A 20,270-nucleotide genomic window follows, 5' to 3' on the forward strand; every position below is an offset into this window, starting at 1 on the left:
CCTCTCTATACGCAAAGAGTAAAGCACTAATATACCGATGCCATTGCCTTGGTTGTTCATGGCACAACTGCTTTAACATCTTCTTCAAAGTACCATTAAACTTTTCCACCAGTCCATTACAGATGGGGTGATAGGGCGTAGACGTCAGTCTCTTAATGCTGAGCAATCTTGATACTTCTTGCATGCATTCTGACACAAACTGAGTCCCCATGTCATTTAGTACTTCTTCTGGAATCCCCAATCGGCTAGAAAAGTCAATCAACGCCTCGGCTACAGTCTCCGTATCTATATTTTTAAGTGGAACTGCCTCTAGATACCGTGTAGCATAGTCCACCATAGTTAAGATTATCGATGACCCCCGTCACTGGCTGGTGTAATTGGTCCAACCAAATCTATAGCCACACGCTTGAATGGCATATCAATTAAAGGTATCTTACCTAATGGGGCCTTCACAACTGATCCCTTTGAAACAGTCTTCTGGCACACATCACATGACCTACAAAAACTGGTAACATCTTGATGTAGCCCAGGCCAATAAAAACTAGTCACAATCCGGTCTTCTGTCTTCTTTATCCCCATGTGTCCACCAAATATTGAATCATGGGCAATCTCCATAACACGAGTCCTCAACAGTTTCGGCACAACCACTTGACGTACCGTCTTGCCACCTGGAACTGAACGATCCCGATACACAAGATATAGCAAGCCTCCATATACCTGGAACTCGGTTGTATGGTGCCCTCTCACTTCTGGTTCTCTCTTATTATAATATTTCTTCAACGATGTGTCTGCTTGCTGCATCTCGCTTAATTTGTCTTTTGTTACATGTGCTCCAGTCTTTACATCACACACTTTGAGCGGCTTCACCTTACCAGATTTCTTCGCTTGCGCTCTGGTTGTTACTGCTCCACTCACATTCCACACTGGATCTGGGTCATCTGGTGGTCTTGCTCCGGGCACATTCCCAACAATTAAATCATAGATTGGGTCCTGCACACATAATGCTTCAACCGTGCCTCTCAAATATGGCGTATCAATTTCCACCATGACGACTGGAACCCTTCTTACAGTACGATCAACCATCAACATATGACCCATCTTTTTTGTATACTGGTCATCTGGTACCAAGCTCTTCTTGACTATAATGTCATTACACCCAGTGTCTCTCAACATGGTCACAACTGTGTCATCAACCTTCCCTTCACCCACAGGCAAAGTCCTGTCCTCCACAACGCCACTCCGTTCCATACATGCACCATTCACAACCTTTAACTGCTCCCCCGATGCTAACAACAAATGGTCCTTCTCAACCATTTTAGGCACGTCACCATTAATTTGAACAGCACAGCTAGCACTGATATTAGACTCCTCTTTAACCACTGCAGCTGCACCAGTAGTAGTGCTGGGTTTGACACTCTTTCTTTCTTGACCCCTGTGTTGTCCACTACGGCAGAACTTAGCCACCTGTCCTATAGCACCACACTGAAGGCACTGTCCACCTTTGTCATGGTTGTCATCAGTAACGCGGGATGGACATTGTACTGCTCGATGACCAACACCCTGACATACATAACATCGAATACTACTACCCTGTCCCACATCAGTATTTCTAATGGCCATCTTATTATCGTTACGCCTCACCTGGTCTTTTGTGGATAACTGTCGACCATGTGCCACTAGGTACTGCTTTGCTATTACTGCCAACTCATCTAAATCTTTGGGTGCTCTTTCTTTAAGATAAACTGCAAGATCTTTTGTACAGCCACCAATAAACTGCTCCTTCACCATCAAGTCGGTAACACCATCATATGTTGCTGCAGTGCCTGACAACTCAACCCATTTAGCAAAATAATTCTTAAGCCGCACAATTAACTGGTCAGGACTCTCGGAACTTTCAGGTTTAATTTCATGGAATCGCTTCCTGTACCATCCTCTGTGAAATCGTATCTTGTCAACAGCGCCACCTTCACACGATCATAGTCAACTGCATCAGTGTCGGACATCCTGGAATATACTTCCAGTGCTCTACCAGTCAACAGCGCACTCAATTTTGTGGCTCATCCATCTCTATGCCAACTCGCATTCGTTGCAAACCTCTCAAACCGCAATAAATAACTATCAAGTTCGTCCTTACCATCAACAAATGCAGGCAACTTTGGTGACTGTGCATCACCGACCACATTTCGTTGACCACCAAAATCAGCCTGTTGGAACCCCGGCATTGCTGCTTGCAGCTCTAATTTCCTCAACTCAAATTCTCTTTCCTTTTCTCGCAGTTCTGCTTCCATTCGCAATTTTTCTCTTTCGCCTGCTTCCGCTTCCAGCCGTAACTTTTCCTTTCTTTCCTCAATCTCCATTTTCCTTACCTCTGCTTCCCTTTCCTTCTCTCGCTGTTCTGCTTCCGCTTCCAGCCGTAACTTTTCCTTTCTTTCTTCAATCTCCATTTTCCTCACCTCTACTTCTATTTCCATTTTTGCCTTTCTCTCTTCTCTCGCCGCTTGTCTGTCAGCCCGCTGAGAACTCAATTGCTCCAAAATAAATTTCCTTTTGTCTTCTCCAGTCATTCCCAGTTCATCCGCCCATTCCATCAACTCTTGTTTCGACATATCTTTTATCTCGCTGGCCATGTTGTCTTCTATATGTCTTCACTGCTCCCGGACGAGCCCCCAGATGTCACACGCAACGTAATATTACCGTAATTGGTATAGTACATGTGTGATGGTTCAAATACCAAAATGGCAACAGTAACATAAAGACTTCCCTGGCGGCGATAATAACATACGAACACGGAGTCAACAGATGAGGTTCAACTGGTACTGGTATTATTATACTCTGCAAACATCAAGTACAATAACTCGGTAAAACTCCAAAACTCCAATAACTAGATACTTAAACTCCAACACAATTCAACGAGATCTCCGATCCGATCTCAGTGCTGAACAACTCCCCTATATATACCCACACTGTCTATAAATAGACCATTACATCAGCATACATAATGAGTCTGGAATTTACTATAAATTTCTAGAATGTTCCATTACCTTATATTGCTTTCTACAGTGTCATATTACCTATTCAACCAGTTTCTAAAAATTCCACCCATACACAGTACGGTTCTAGAACATTCTCAGTGACACGGAAGTGGTAAACAAGTCGTACGCGACATAAAGGATTTATTCATAATGATAAAAACTCTGGTTTATTGCATCATAATATATAAACAAAGGGAAATTATATTTGGTCGGATATTGTTATTACTTCAAAAGCAGAACTATCGTCGGTTCTATTATTGTTCTTGTTATATGATTGGTCCATACCAACATATAACACACGCATATTCTGTTCAAATGTTCAAAATATAGATATTACTCACATTATTATGGTCGTAACTGTACTTTATTGTCACAATCAATCTTATAGAGGTTACAAAATATGAGGGTCGACTTAGAATACCATCTGAGAATATGTAGTGGGGGGTTTTCTGTTATCGCGCGGTTGAAACCTCATAGTAACTGAAATAATTACATTATACTAAAAACATTAAAACAACGAACACTTATTGGAAATATAATATTTCCACGGAGAAAGTGAAGATTTAACGAGTACGAGTTAACCGTTTAATGTTTCTGGTTGTCGTAAATTTTATGTTAAGAAAAATCATACTCTTATCTTCATAAATTCGGTCGTCTTAGGCAATGTATTTTGTATTTCGTTGTTACCTTACAAGTGCATTTAAAAAAAAAAGTATGACTGTCACACACTAGTGTTGTAAACACATGTCAGACAGCTGTTAAATGACTATAATGGAGTCAAACTGGAGTATAACTGTGTAGTATTTTTCAGCTAGTTGATGTGGGTTCATATTCACATGGTCCATAATTGTTAGTTTTCGCAACACGTCTCAGCTTCTGTGACGATGACAGATATAAATCAGGGTCCATAATAAACCGATAACTATCTGAAGAAATGTATGCAGCGTCGAAGAGGGTGCGGCATTCGGTCCTGGAATACAAGTGTACGAGTTAGTTCCCATCGTTGTAAACCGCATTCGATTTGCAGGAACCCCGGAATTTCTCATGCATAATAAATAAATCAAAACTTTAAGAGTTAATGAGTGTTTTTGGTTTTATCATGACATTTTCATTCAGTTTTACAAAATGACAAAAATGTTAGTGGGAAATACACTAAAATAGCAGACACTATTTTATCAGAATATATATTTTTAATACAAGCTAAAAACGCCCGGCTAAAAAGGACAAACTTTGCTATTTATAATCCGTTCAATGTCCGAAGGCCGCTTGTCCGCCATTTTTAATCACGAATGTCGGTAATTTGAATCCTACCTTTTTCTTTAACTTGATTTGACTTTAACTTCACCCAATATGTATCATGGTCCTTGACGACCGTTGCCCTGTAAATAAAATAGAACATACCCCGGGTCGATATACGAGTGGAGAATTGAAAATATTAGTACATTGTATATACACATGTTCATCACTAAATACAGTCGATACTTAACAAGGTGTGTAGCTTAATACTGCATGTAGTATATTAGATCCCAAGGCACCACTTGTCCTCAAAAAGCGTTATGTGCGTTGCTAAAATCGAGTAATGTGCTTAACGTTGGTAAAGTTATCAAAACAGCGATTTTCAGAAAATGGTAAACTAATGGAAATATAATGAAATAGCAATGTCTTTCATCAGACTGATATTGCATTGACAACATTACCACGGAATGAAAATGTAAGGTAGAATGCTGCACAGAAGTAACAAATATTGTCATTTTCTTCATTTTTAAATATTTGATATTTCTATTCACGATGAAAAAACTGTATGGTGAAAAACGTTATATAGTGTCTTATACGTTTCTTTTTGATGTCTAGAAGCATTAAAAAGTCGTCAATATTTTTAGTAGGTTTTTTTCGAGGAAATGTGTTCATAACTACGAGTTTAACCCCCATTCCCAAAATTCAGTAACACACTACTATCCCGAAATGCTGAATTATCGAAATACAAAAATAGCCACGCCCATATTTTAGAAACCACTCCTACGTTTGCGAAACTCCACCCAAATTATAACTCGATGTTCAATTACCAGTTAACATAATTTGAGTCACTGGCAAAATATACAATTTTTGTGTTTGTTTAACGTGCAAATTGAGTAACTCGAACTTTAATAAACAGTTAAATGAACGTCGAGTTACGGACAGCATACAACTCGATGTCCGTAACTCGAACAATTCGCCATCTCGCTCTCCCACGGTTTAGCTGACTGAACGGTCCTGCGAACATTATCTTTTTGGCTGGAGTTACAGCACACTCATCGGCAACCTCACTTGGTGGTACGAATTTGTCGCCGAGGGCGCAGTAACCCATGATCTATACTTAGTCATGGTATTCTAAATATTGGCAGACTATGATTCGGTGCAACTATACTGCGTGTGAGCGTTTATAGCTAGGTACAGTTATACGTACAATTTCTGTCTTTTACCGATAAACAAATCAACATCATACTTACACAAATTCGACAAGTCCCAATCCACCTTTGTCTGGTGCTCGCCAATAATAAATAAGACTGTTTTTATCTCCGTCATTGGCGTGAGTTACCGTGTCGTCTCTGTGATTACACTCTGTCAGCTTTGTATGGAGGGGTGGATTGATGAACTGCCCGATAGGTGTATCTGAGTCAGGAAGACGAGCTTGCATTATTACACCTTTGTAATCTCCTCCGATGATGTGAACTGTAAACAAATAAATGTTTTATTCCACTAAGAGATTGAACATTAGAAAATCGAGTGGCAGATGGCTGACAAATGCGCAAAATATTGTTTGCCTGATATTCACGTTCTTTTGGTTGTGTTTTGTTTTTGAAACAAAAAAAAAATAAGTCCGAGGAGGAATTTTGGTCATTTTTTCTCTAAGAGAATTTCTGGGGAAATTACTAATATTTTATCCTTGGTATGTACTGACGCCCCCCCCCCCTCCATCGAACTTGATTTTTTTAAAGATTGCATGCCTATGTTTTACTCGAGTACCCCGGGTCATTGTAATCATTTTGTAATTTCAAAATTGCTTAAATGAATGTATTCAAAAATAGTAGTGTTTTCGTCACCATTGTTTTCAGAAAAGTCTATCACATGACTATTGAAGATCTTTCACAAAATTTCCTTTTCATCTGTCCCTTCGCATGATTTCGTATTCGTTGAAGTCTCTCACTACAAACGGTGGAGGCAGTGAGCTGGAATATATACCTTTAAAGCTCAAGATGATCTCTCCACGAATAGTTTTAAATTTGTTTGAACTTACCTGTTTATTTTCGCTAATTCAATACATTCTTGTCAAAATCATTGGCTCTTGGGATGTCTTCAAGTAACATTAAACTCTGACCACTAAGTAACACCCTACGTTCAATGTAACACTACATAACTTAAGATTGACCAGTAATTTACCGTCGTATATCGAGTCATATGTTGTTCACTTACCGTTGACTATTCCACCGGGCACGTACACATCCTGTGCTCTGATGGTGTATGGTCCAGGCTCATCTTTGCCATGCAATTGGTATTTGGACTCTACTCCGTACACCGTGAAATGTCCGGGGTCCATATCAATACATGCAGTCCGTGGAGCTCCCCATGGATGAGGACTGACACGGCCAACGCAACACCACAGTATTGCGCTCACAATACCGACGACGTTCATTTTTGGGGCAGTGGTTCATTTATTAAGTAAACTATGATATGTGTTTTATTGACATTAGCATAAATTAAAATAAACATTTAACGAGGAAGTTGTGAGTAATGGTATACATACGTGCAACACATGTCAGTAATTGCTTCGCGCACAGTCCCTATATAGTCTATATAGAGGGACTGCTTCGCGCAAGTTTCAGGTTCTGCTGACGCGCATGCGCGTTTGAAACCCATAATCTCCCATATCTATCTTGATATCACATTCATCTAATATTTTTTCGTGGTAGAGTGTATTTGAATAGGGCAATTTACTTGAACAATCACTGGCCCATACATTGGCGTTGAAAACAAGTAAACAGACTTGAAATATATTGCGCTTAACTGGTTAAAACATGGACGTGATTTCTCACGTCACCCCTTCTGTGATCAAGACGATGCATGATATGGGTAATTGCATTGTCTGTTCGTCTGAATAAAGATGAGTTCAAAGGGCAGTAACATAATCATAATAATTGCATTGATGAATTATGGAACATATTTAATTAATCACTGTATTCCTCAACCAATTTACGTCATGTTAACGTCATATAGGTTCTTCGTCGCTAGAGGGCGCATCTTTTTAGTACTAGTACATGTATGTGCAATCACCGTCCGGACGGTGGTGCAATGTACACATGGATCACCGACATGGCTATAGTTGGGTGTGGATATTCCACGAACACTAATCCTACAATAACCCTTAATCTCTACTCCATCCACAGTGGAAGTCTTGATAAACGATGAAAATATGAGCCAGTGATTTCCCAGATTTGCAAAGAAACGTGCCTGTAGATATTATTTCACTGCAAAATACTTCCGACGCAATAACTATTTTGCCGCGTTTAACAGAGGGCAACTATATTTTCCAGAGAGCGATTTGCGCAAATATATGCTTCAGTCATGTGACTATTAATAAAACCACAGTCCCTCTAGAGGAACTCTGATAAAACATTGCATTTCGTACTGTATTGTTCTTTAGATTGGTTACTCAGTGTGTGATTTTAGATGGGGAACACAAACCTTCTTCGAAATAACATTGTATGTCACTTTATGGAGCGCCGTGTGGTGGTGATACACTTTTGAAAAGTACAGTTGGCTGACGGACCCACAACTATATTTATGTTGGTGGCGCTATAATGGACAAATACACGAATTTTGAAGAAATGTGGATCCGAGTGCAATGGAAACAGTATTTTGGGAAAGTTATCTAAAAACAAAAAAAAAGTTGAAGACAAAAGCCATTTAATTGGATTTTGGAAGAGATCTTGATCTGATTGCCAATATTTTACAGAGCTACTATATTCATCTACACCTCCACGTCAACTTTTAAAATACTGAACCAACATTTTTCTCAATCATTAATTAATTGTATTACTTTTGTTGTTCAGTAAAACAGAAATTTAAAAAAAAAATCAATAGAATTAGTAAGTAACCACTGAATCCGAGCAAATTGATATTTTATAATTAATATGCATTTTTCAACTATAAGTTGACAAAGGTGTATATGTATTATTCTTATTTCCTTGATGACAATTACTATTATTTTTTTTTCTATTCATTTACATTATGCAGACATCAGGCTTTTTTGTCTTCGTCCACAACAATCTTGTTTCCATTAAGGTAGCGAGAAGGTTTTGTGACGTTTTTAAATAAAACATTCTCTGTCTGTTGTCTCGTTCAGAACAGTAATTTAGGTTATATATATCAAAAGACTAAGTATAGAGGTGCAAGTTCGCACAAACTGGACAGACATTGTTTACATAATTATCACGTGACATCAAAAATGGCGAACCTTGTAAAAATGACTAAGTACGCGATTGCGAGAGCACACTGCGGAATTTCCTGGTGAAATTTAAGTTATGCATTGTCCGTAATCAAGTCCATTGAAATGCGTCTCCGATAATCAAAAGACCTATTATTCCGATTTCTATGCAGGTTTGTTTTGTTGTCCCCAAATTATTTCATACTTGGCACCTTTAAACGACTATTATTCTGTGACAAAGCATTTTCTTTAAAAACCCAGACATATTTCGCACCATCATTATCTTTTGAACGATAACTACGAGTTTGAATGTCCTAGTCCGAACGCACTTGATTTGGCGGCGGTCCCAATGAGTCGTACTCGATCAAAACTTCAACTCGAGAAAAACGCGAAAAACAGTTTTGGTTAATAAAACACTGTAGATTTGCTGCATTATTATAAATATACACTAAAAATGGCCAAACATATTAACCACTGATATCATAGAACTCATAAAGAGTGTCAGATAATGAATAATTTCAAGCTCGAGCGTGAAAAATGAAGAAAACTGCTGGCATTTGAGTCCGTACTCCAGGAACGTTCGGGTTTTTCATTGTTATGCAAACGAACAACGAGGGATAATCCTCTGACAAACATTACTGTCCCACTGTACACGCTGACAGTTTACAAACAAGCTAATCCTTCAAGTGTCTCAGATAAGACATCTAATAAAACGGTTTTCATGGTGAAACAAAATGGCCGATGTTTGAAAAAAAATTGCTGTGTCAGAGTGCGACACTGAGTGGCAGATTTTTCTTTGCCTCGTCTGTCAACGCTTTCTTTCTTTTCTTCGCCATTGCGTTAGAAAAAAAATGTATTAGTAAAATAGAATATTGACTTGGAAAATAAAACGATTTAAAAGAAAGTTGTGCAAAGTTACAGTACTCCTTTCGCACAACCTCCCGCCCGCTTCCGCTTTCCAATCACCTTTTTCTCTCGCTTTTGCGACCGCTTGTTGAATTCAACCGGACAATTTCCGCTTTTTTTTCGACCGCGCAAACCCCGAAATATCACCGCCCACCTACTCGCTCGCGCACATTTAAAATTCGGACTAACAGAATAATTTCCGAGGTTCACATTGTCTTATAATTGTCTTTTTGTTTTTTATAGATGTTGAACAGCTGACAAAAGTTCAAATACTTTTTGTTTTAATTATATATAATTATATGCACGCAACCTGACCCTTTGACCTCGATTTGGCTTGGACTGAATATTTTATTTTAAACAATATTCTGACGTGAAATACAAAATGTATTTCAACACAAGTACGACATGGTTGTCTAGGGTTTCTTTCCTGATTGTTGAGTCTTCGCAATGTGTTTTGTATAATTATTGTTGTTTTCCCCCGATGCTGAAGGACCGTAAAGCTAAATGGCAGTTACATGCATGGGCTGAGTGAAAGAAAATATTTCTAAGCCTAAAATAAAACCTAATATTACACCTCTTTGTGTATTTGTTAATTTTACATATGTTTGTCATGACAGTATGTTTGTAAATATCTAGAAAAATCTCGTCTTTCGTTGATAATTTCGATTGTTTGTTTGGAATGTCGATCCCCATTGGTTTCTCCATACTGAGTTTACGAAGGGCATCGATCAACACCGTGACAATCAGCCGAGAGAAGACAAACATTGATCGTAATTCATGGAGATCATGTCCGTAATTTGTGGGCTGAAACCCCAAATAATTAATCAAGTATTATTATTTTAATATATATTTTATTTTACATCGCAAAACTAAACCATGCCCAAAACAGAGCTAGAGTTGTTCGCGGTGAAACAACCGCATTGAAGACGATGCAACTTCAACTAGCCATTTCTTACCTTGAAATAAAAAAAAATAAAAATTCGAAGAGCATCGGGGAAAATATTAATAATCATCCTTATCAATCGCTTGCTTTATTTTATTCGAATCCATGAAATTCACGATTTTTTTTACATTTGTTGGCAACTTCCGCGCTAAAAAAGATTGAAAATGTGGGTGTGGTTATTTTGCAAAGTCCTGTTGATAATGCGGACAAATATGGTTCTGTGACCCAGTTCGTGCTCCGATCAGGTGACTCTCAGCCAATCAATGATGTTGTAACAAAGCATATTTGACGCTAATTGAAGGGTCGTCGTACAATCCAATCACCGGCGTCGATTCACATAGTTGTTTGTGCTGTGACAGGCTTCAAAATTATTCGCTGAAAATCATATATTTTGACAAACTGATGGAATTTGACCTTAGTTCAAAAAGAAAATACTAGGCTAAGATACATTAGAGCTCACGCGAATCAGTTTTCTCTGCAAGTTGTGAAATAAAGTAAACCAGAGTAGCGTCGATGATTTTCAGCCTTGAAGGACTTTGAATTGTTCATCGACTGGCCACCAAATAGTTATGGCTATAACTAAATTTGACACGTTTTTCTTTTAAGCCCAATAAATTATTCATACATGTCAAGCTCTGTTCGATTTTGCAGGGCATGTGGCCGTTTTTAGTCGAAAATATTTTTTGTGGGAACACTTTTGCGGTACGTATACGGTATAGACCGAGCTCATTCAATGATCGTGACTTAATTTTAAAAATTGAATGTCAAATTTTACCAGACGTGGACCGATGTGGATTCGATATCGTTATTTTTGGAATTAATCACTAACATTTCCTCGTTTCTCTGCTCTGTCAAAAGGAGTTACCTAGGCTTTTTGCACGTAACTGTCTCATTAAAATAAAAATAAAAATATTACATCTAGAACAAGCACCCAAAACACGTAACAAGAGGTCCCAGTTCAGTTGCTTTCACGATACAAGTGTAATACAGCTATTAGGTTTGAAGTGTCGTTCAGAATGTAATAATAGTTAATACTAGTTGTATGTTCACACTTTACTATCAAAACCACCATTTCGACCACCCATGTGCCAGTTTTCAGTGTTTGTGCGAGCGGTCAATGTTTTCAATGAGCGAGCGAGCGAAAAAAAAAACGCGATTAAAATGCGGTCGGTTTCCGGTCGGACAAGACCGCGTGGTCGGAAATTAAGCGATAAGCGGTCGATGTAAAAGCGGAAGGTTGGGCGAAATGAGTACTGTATGACCATGTTTCACGGTCGAAGTCTCGACTGACAATAATACTGACAATGGACGTTAGATAAACACGCATTGTTTGCAACTGGAAGCTTATCACCCGTTATATCAGAATCGTCAACAACAGAGTATACAGATAAGATGTTATCATTTAAACCCTTTCAAAGATAAACACTATGCAAATATCCACGAAACGGCAGTTGTAGTCTTTTCTGCTAGTGTTTTAAAACACTAATTTAAGCAACGTTATTTCGCAATTTCGATCTTTTGTAAACCTGGGGTGATGTATCAAGGTCTAAAGTAACCGTTTTATCAATTTTTGAAAAATCAAGAAAAAAATGAAAATTTCCCTTCTCGCTACCTTAACACGGGGACGCTCAAAAGAGAAAACCACGGAAAGCCGAACTCGCTATATTCTATCAATACTACTCATCATCGCTTAATAACCGTACGGGTATTCGAGGACAGTGATGCTTGCACTGCACTTGCACTGTACAAACACAGGAAAGTGGTATTCGTGTTCAGTTTGATGTGAAAGAACTTGGGAAACTTTTACCGATCGCCAATCTCATTCAATCCCTGCATTCAATACATAAAGCACCGTGAAAAGGTCATACGTGCTAAAAAGGTCCTCATTCCACTGATACAAAAACACCATCAGAACTTCACGAGTAAAATATTCTACCTTGAATTCGTTGAGAACACAATACTTGATAAATATTTATAATACGACGATGATTTTCTACTCAAATTATCTAAGAATTAATCTCTCCCTATTACAATGATTACGATAAAACACCGACTGTGTCGGTGTGATACCGTCTAGAGACCCTGTCTTCCAAAATGATAAAGCGTTAGAAAAGAAAATTGTCAAATATTGGAAACCAGCATCTTATTTACAGGAAATGGCTAAGGATGTGTTAGGAACAATGTGTGAAGGAGAATTCGCTGCAATATATTGGAGAAATAAAACTAGTGAACGGAAAGATGAAGTATTTAAAAATTAATATAAGGTTATTACGAAGATACCTCAAAGTATGCACGGAAACAGTACAATACAGTACAGTAATAACCTTATTATTATACGTCTTTTCCTTCCAAGGATACATCATGGGGAATGCCGAAATCTAAAAAGTTTAGAACAGAATAAGCGAACTTCTTTGTATGGAGTCCGGTCAAACCCTGGTGGCAGCCATGTTTGTTTTTATTATTAGAAGACGCCTACGCGCGTAATCATGAAAATACCCCGTAAAATGCCGCAAAATTACGGCACGCTGTAACTTATGGCGTTACTGTGACAGATGTATAATAATAACAAGTAAAAGAAAAAAATCTATACATATTAATAATTACACTTTACTGTATTGTGATCTAACATTACGAACGCAGTCATATCCCGATTTATGTGGAATATAATTCCTCAATTGTATTAATACACTATCATTTCATTCATTTTTTCTCCGATGTCAATTACAGTTACATGAATATGTGATACCATTATCCTGTGGTTTATAGCATTTCTTAGGTTTCCAAAGCTCTAAATAGTAAATATATAAAGTATCATCTGCCATTATCTTATATATCTGTTTCACATTCCATCACTGCTTGTTGCAGTTTAATTTAATATTCCTGTTCCTGTTTCCTGTTTATATCGATGTGTGATTGCTTCTCCTTCATCTCTAAATTCCCTTTTTCCAGTATTTTCCAGTAATATGGATAACTTTTCCAGAAGATCTTATTTTTGAAAAACCTACTGCAGATTACCTGACATTAATACTCAAACACCTTTTGTCAGCATCCTTTATTCTATGTTTTTGGCATATTACCTCAAACCCTGCAAATAGAATTGTGCATGGAATCATGGGAAGAAATGGTGTGCATTGCCGTGTCATAAAGGTGATTGACAGGTCATACTTGTTTTCAACTCTGGAAGGAGAATTGGAATCTACCAGGTGTGCTGTTATTTGAATAACAACAGATGTTTATGATCTACTGAGTTGCCTATGTGACACAGCTGCTAGCAACATTCTGATTGGTTCATGTGGAAACCCAGGTGGTGTTACTGAATCTGGGCCATTTATGCCTATAAACTGGACAGACTGAGGACAGTTGGAGTCCATCATTTTAATCAAGTATCCTGTGTGTTGCTGCTACGATCTTGTGAGACAAGTGATACAGGCTACAGCCATCATTATGTGAGACTTGTATGAGCTGCTCTGCGATCTCCTGCTTTCAGGGGTGCCCTCCAGAATAACAGCGTTTCTCTGCAAGCAAGACTTCTGTATTTCGTCGTCGTTGTGTTGCGGAAGCCATTGACTGTCATCCATTTCTACACCCTAGAACTGTGAGTTATCACCAATGCACACTTCCCTAAGCAATCCCTTATTTTAGTGACTTTATTCGATTGTATTTACTGTGCTTTATTTCCTGTAATTATTTTGAAAGGTAATAAAGCCAGGAGTTCAACTCGATATTTTGGTGTATGTCACTTATGTGTATTTCATTTCCAGTACTATTGTCTTGTCTACCCCATTCTAGCAGTAAAAGAACCCCTTGTCCAGTGTGAGTTTCGTGACTACCCTCTCATTAGCAACAAGCAGGTCTTACACTGTGAAGAAAAAAGTGTGTGCAGACTCAATGGAATCACTTGCTTCTTTACTTCGATCAGTCGTACACTGTGTGCTGAAGTTTGTATACTGATCAAAGATGAGATCTACATCAGAGTATTTAGTTTTCTATCAATATAGCTTCTGATGTAATCCACTATCTTTATGTTAAGAAATGACTAGAACATCAATGTTAACAAATACAGAATAGGTAAATTAACACAGAAACTACGGATAATAAAAAGTATGTAATTGGTATAATCGGCAGAATAGATCTTCCACCCTGGTCTCATGCACAATCACAAGTTAATAATTACTGAATTAATAATACCCATATAGTGTTAATGCACAGACGAGTAATGATGCAACAGGATATCCCAACTTCTCTTGAAGAGGCAAATGTGATTATCAAATCTTGAATGCGAAATTTTGTATGAATCCCCAAATCCGGGTTCACCTCTAAATTACCATTTGCCTGCCAGATGTATTTGTTGAAATATTTCATGTTAAAAACCAAAAGCAATTATTATTTTATTATTAGTAAGCAAATTTCTCGTCACAGCGTTGATATATATATATAACCATGAACCACCACGTCCTGTCATTAGACATAATGGTTTTGTCCAACCTCTTAAAATGTTCTATCAAAAGATATTCAAGTGTTGGCCACTAAAAATAATATCTGTTTGTTAAAGCAAATTTTTAAGCTCAGGCGTGGACGCGAGCGAATTTTTCCCTATTTCATTAAGCGCGATGGTAATTTTCTTTTGTAGATCTCTTCGAAATTCGACGTAAAACGACCAATTTGATGTCCGGCTACTAATAAACACCTCGGCGTCTGTAAAATTAAAAGCAAACAGGGTTAATAATGCCGTAACAGGAAAAAAGATTCACTGATTTTAAATTTTGTGGAATTGATGACATATTCACAAAGTTTTAAATATATTGCTTTGTAAATAAATCAGTACATTCTATTTAATTGTCAAATTTGAGTATTCAGTGCTATCAGTGAAATAAGCGGCTCAAAATTATACAGAAGTGTAAGCTCAGTGTATTTATAAAATAACTTACATTCAGCAATTAGTTGCTCCAGTAATGACAATACGTAATTATCATCTTTGTGCATGGCAACCATTTTCGACATACCGATAAGATCAACAATGGTAAATACCGCAACGTCTTTCTGTTTGAGACTTGATATAAACAACTATGAATATAAAAATAACCTAAAATAAATCTTACATTAATTATGTTCAAGAATCCAAAACAATGGACAAAAAGAAACGACTTGCAAACACGTTACAGTATATGTCAAATAATTGGAAGACAAATGTCTATGACACGGTAAGGCGTTTTGGAAAAAAAATCATCCTGTCGCAAATACACATTGTGGTCTATTGAATATTTAGTAAGTATCAATATCATCAAAACAAATGTTTGTCCGAATCGATATTCAATATGAAAAATAAATAAAATGATGTAAAGCTGTGACGTCATTCGTAGTAACTAAGAACATGACATAGTATCAAAAGAAATGTATATCAATCCAATATTTAATTAGAGTAGAGAAAATTATACACCATTTGCCTACGCTGAAACCAATATCAGGCTGGTATAGACCGAATGGTGTGTTCAAAGATGTAACCGTTACAAGAGTGTAATAGTAACATAAACACACACATAATGTCACATAATTTCATACGCCATTATCGTTTTCACCGCAAAACCTTCTCATTCAGCATACAATCAAGTTATTTCTCGTCGATAGACCCAAAACAATTATTAGAATTATATCTAATTTTTGAATAGGAATTCATCAGCCATATTGCTGTCGTCTAGTGATTGTCGCTAGAAACCTTTACCAACACAGGAATGGAGATATAAAGGGCCAATAATTCATTCACAAGCGCATATCGACTTCCCTGTCCAAATTATATTGTATTGACATATGCGCTCATATATTTGTAAATCAATTAAACAATGTTTTTTATGGGGGATAAATCCAAAAATAGTAGCTCACCTGTTCATATAGCGGTGAAGGTAAATTATTCGTTGAGACAGTATTTTCGATGAAAACATCTAGTTAGTGAATTTGTTGCAGCTTTACCGATTTTCAATCCAAAATGTCCATCAAAATATGGTTCAACGCAATGGTTGGTGGATTCGTATTGGATGGAGGTGATGTGAGGAAATCGGTTTTGACTCAATTGAAACAAGTTTAGGTTTAGGTTTTTAGATGAAACCTACACAGCAGCTGAGATACAAAGGGACGATAATAAATTCGCAAGCTCATGGCAACTTTCCTGTCCAAATTATATTGTACTAACACATGCGCTCATATATTGGTAAATCAAATAAACAATGTTTTTTATGGGTAATATAGTTACTCACCTGTTCATATGGCGGTGAAGCCACATAAATACATCGTAGTTGATGTGACCTGACTGTCTCAATAACACTGTCTACAATGTCAGGTGTTGCTCTTGATAACATAATTAACTCACGTTGAGTTTTCAATGTACAATTACCGATTGGATTATTTGGGATGCATCTGAAACGAACAGTGAGATAATTGGAATTTATCTGAAATTAACAGTGGTTTAATTGGGGGGGGGGTCTAACATGTGCAGTAAACTATTTTGGAACACACTGAAAATAAACATGAATTATTGTTGTTTGTGCAAAGTAATGTATGATGTGAAAGTTGGTAACACCGTTGTTTTTATGTTGACAGAAATATAGGTGAATGGCGTTACAATTATCTTACAATAATACACGAACAGAACGACTTGTTTAGCTTAAATAGAGTACAAATAAAATTTATAGCTAGCTTCGTTCTATAATGACTGCATCATACGATAAACAGATATATTTGTGGAGCATAGTGGGTATTAAACGATAACACTGAAAAAAGCACAAATATGTTAATTCTATATTTGAAGGGCATAGTAGTTACATACGCTGAGAAAAAAAAACATTATACGCAGTATTTTTTGTCGTAATGTTTATCGCCATAATACGGCCAATATGATGGCATCATTGTGTTACCAATATTGTGAAAGGTGTTTTCCATGTCGAAACGAATGTTTGGCGGTCAACGTATTCATGTGAAGTATGGGAAATTATGCGACTCCCAGTCCAATATTGCACTGTGGAGAAATCATTATTTTTATTGAGGTTTCATTTTTAATTTTTATTAGTTTTCAACTTTACCTTTCACCTGTTTGATTTCTCCAATGCACTGCAATGTATTTACCATCACACAGTGTTTCCAATACATCATTAGCCATCTCACGTACATATGCAGCAAACTGCCAATGCTTGACAATACTTTGCTGAAACTCATATTCGTTGGAAACAGCTAGATCTCTGGATGGAAAAACACCAACGCAATCGGCGGTGAGGTTGTAGTCTTCTGTGATTAAATCAGTGATTACGGGCAGCTGAATGCCCAAATATCTATTGTAGAGATGACGTATGTCTTGTTAAACTGAAATGAAATAATCTGTGTCCAATGACCTTAGTTTGTAATAGTTTTCCATAGTTGTGTTCACATTTTTATTGTTCGTCTGTATAATGTTTGTTTCTGGTATAAGGATATTCTGGGCTGGTAGCACCACTCCACAGTGCTTTATGTATTCACTGAGATTAACGATCGGTAAAAGTTTCTCAAATTCTTTAACATCAAACGTTTCCTCAAAGGATCTCTGCACACGAAGACCTCCTTCCTGTGTTTCGACATGGTTGTGAAAGGGAATGGTGACAATGGTACGCTGTTCTTGCATTGCAAACATCATTGACCGTGAGAACTCATTATAGAGCGTCGATAACCCGTCGAACCACACGAGTATTGGCAGGATATAGCGAGGTCTGGAGTATTTAGTTCCGTTATTGAAATATTTCTGAAAATAAAAGATTCATTTGCTATTGTAAATTATTGAGTGTATGATAAATATAGTTGTGAAGATATAAACCCACAAATATGCCTTGATGGTTTCTCAAATTTTTCATCATATATATAATTTGAAATCACGTAATCAAGGTTTACACTGTCTAATTAAGTATACTTCAATACTTATGCAAATCATTTGCATATGTTAGTATGGCCTATACCAGAAATGAATAAAGTTGTCGTACCTTCTCGAATACACACGGAATAATTTAGGTATGTATATGATAATATATTATCTCAAAACGCAGAAACTATGCAAAATTTAGATGAAAAATATATTTGATATGTTTTCACGCATAAATACCTTTCCAATGATAACACCCAACCTTTGCCCTATTTGTTGGTAACACCATGGACTAAATGACTGGTGTACACGCTAAATCTCAGTAAGTATTTTGAGATTTGATGCGTTATTGTATATTAGGTTAATTGCCGTAATTATTCACATAAGATATAATATGTAACCCATTGAAATATGTGGGCCATTTTTGTTGTTAATCTCGATAAAGTAAAATCACATAAATATATCATACTTACTGATTGTTGCGTATGTGGACCAGACCGACCTGAATTTTGGAATCGAGAAATCAGGCCATGTTCGAAATGTAAGTGTTCAGAGACGCCGAGAAGATTCGCTAAAACGTACACTAGTATACCTGCTATCACAAATTTAACTGGTCTCTTCATTGTCATGGTCCTATCGTGAATAGATATGAATTAAATATTTATTAATTGATGGAATTAGATGCTCTAAAAACAGCACAGTTGTAGCACGTGTTCGAATGTGTGGAAACAAACACGTTACAAACGTGACATTTATGGCTCGCATTGAACATGACGCGGTGTATGTAATAGATGAATATAGCAGTATTAAAAATCAAATGCGGAGTAAATAAATCTGTACATGCATATCCACATAATGCGCTGGATAATATACAACCGATCAAGTATGTACACGCATCATAGACGTACGTATGTCGCTGTTTTGTAAATATGAACGTACTCACAACCGCACCAGTGTACAGTATTCGTTTAACAAGACGTCAAAACGTTGACACGCGTTCCTATTTACTTAAAAGCACGAACGATAATAACGAAAAATGGATGATAAATGCAGGTTGGTTCCAACCCGTACGATAGTAACGCCCGAAAATCTATCCCTATAAATAGCCTATAAAATAAAAATAACCACGGCGCAAGCGTAAACAGGCAGTCATATACATGGTACGAAATAGATAAGATAGCATGTCGAAAGTACAGGATCCTTGTCTATTAAAATGCGATGTTCTGCCAAATTACAACTTGTAATTTGGGTTTCAAAATCGACACCACAATTATTTAGTATAATGGAATTATTTAAAACTAAGTTGTCTTTGAACTATGATCCACCAACATTATTAAATATGCTCCCGCTCTCTAAGAATCATATATAGAAGATTACTGTAAGAAATACACGCAGACACACACGATTACTAGAACTTGTACAGCTTGAGTTTATTATCTGACGCATGCGCATACAGTTTTAGTTTACGTCATGAATATTAATGTAGTGAAATACAAATACAAAATATGACATACCTCTCTTAAGGTGGATACGACTGCATTATGAATATAGGTAATTAAATTGCATGATATGAATATAGGTCGAGCGAATACAATAAATTGAAAATTTGCTAAGGTCTCCTTTTCAATTTGAGCATAATTTTGTTCGGCCTGAGTTAGTACACGAGAAGCGAATGCTACAGGACGTTCATTTTGTAGAATAGCAGCACCAATACCATTTTTTGAGCATCTTCAGTTGCTACAATATCTGTATTTGAGTTGTAGTATGCAAGGAGAGGAGCCTGTGTAGGTAGTTGTTCGAGAGCATAAACAGATTTTGAATGTTGTTTTGTTCAATGCCATTCAATATCCTTTTGTATTAGTACGCCTAGTGGAGCAGATATTGTTGGCAGATTTGGAAAAAAATTCCAAAAAAAGTTACCATACCAAGAAAACATTGAAAACTTTTCTTTTCTGTAGGATTTGGCATTTCGATCACAGCTTTCACCTCATCAGAGTCTGACTTGACTCCATTACCAGTTCAACGTCACCTGATTTCGACCAATGTGACATGTGG

The 20,270-nt window shown here is 37.1% G+C and overlaps 1 protein-coding gene across 3 annotated transcripts; it reads right to left on the bottom strand.

Moving 5' to 3' along the window:
- Positions 1–14,390: 14,390 nt before the first annotated feature.
- LOC146746648 (uncharacterized) lies at positions 14,391–19,273 on the bottom strand. Of its 3 annotated transcripts, XM_085498519.1 has the most exons (6): positions 19,155–19,250; positions 18,689–18,848; positions 17,413–18,101; positions 16,591–16,750; positions 15,271–15,406; positions 14,391–15,037 (listed from the first exon to the last, which is right to left on the bottom strand). In XM_085498519.1, the coding sequence occupies exons 3-6, from the start codon at positions 17,487–17,489 to the stop codon at positions 14,889–14,891; spliced, it is 522 nt and encodes a 173-aa protein (XP_085354645.1). In that variant the 5' UTR covers positions 17,490–18,101; positions 18,689–18,848; positions 19,155–19,250; the 3' UTR covers positions 14,391–14,888. The 3 variants fall into 3 exon arrangements, with proteins under 3 accessions (XP_085354645.1, XP_085354644.1, XP_085354643.1); XM_085498518.1 differs by lacking the exons at positions 14,391–15,037; positions 15,271–15,406; positions 16,591–16,750 and having other exon boundaries at positions 17,506–18,101; positions 19,159–19,273; XM_085498517.1 differs by lacking the exons at positions 14,391–15,037; positions 15,271–15,406; positions 16,591–16,750 and having other exon boundaries at positions 17,506–18,101.
- Positions 19,274–20,270: the final 997 nt, after the last annotated feature.

This window comes from Saccoglossus kowalevskii, chromosome 4, assembly GCF_978046115.1.
Source record: "Saccoglossus kowalevskii chromosome 4, keSacKowa6.1, whole genome shotgun sequence".
Classification (NCBI taxonomy): domain Eukaryota; kingdom Metazoa; phylum Hemichordata; class Enteropneusta; family Harrimaniidae; genus Saccoglossus; species Saccoglossus kowalevskii.

Bases quoted from the DNA above. Each gene is read 5' to 3' on its own strand.
- LOC146746648 (XM_085498518.1), bottom strand. From the start codon at position 18,844: ATGACAATGAAGAGACCAGTTAAATTTGTGATAGCAGGTATACTAGTG. The intron at 18,102-18,688 runs GTAAGTATGATA...TTTTATTTTCAG, and splicing joins GTCCACATACGCAACAATCA to AAATATTTCAATAACGGAAC.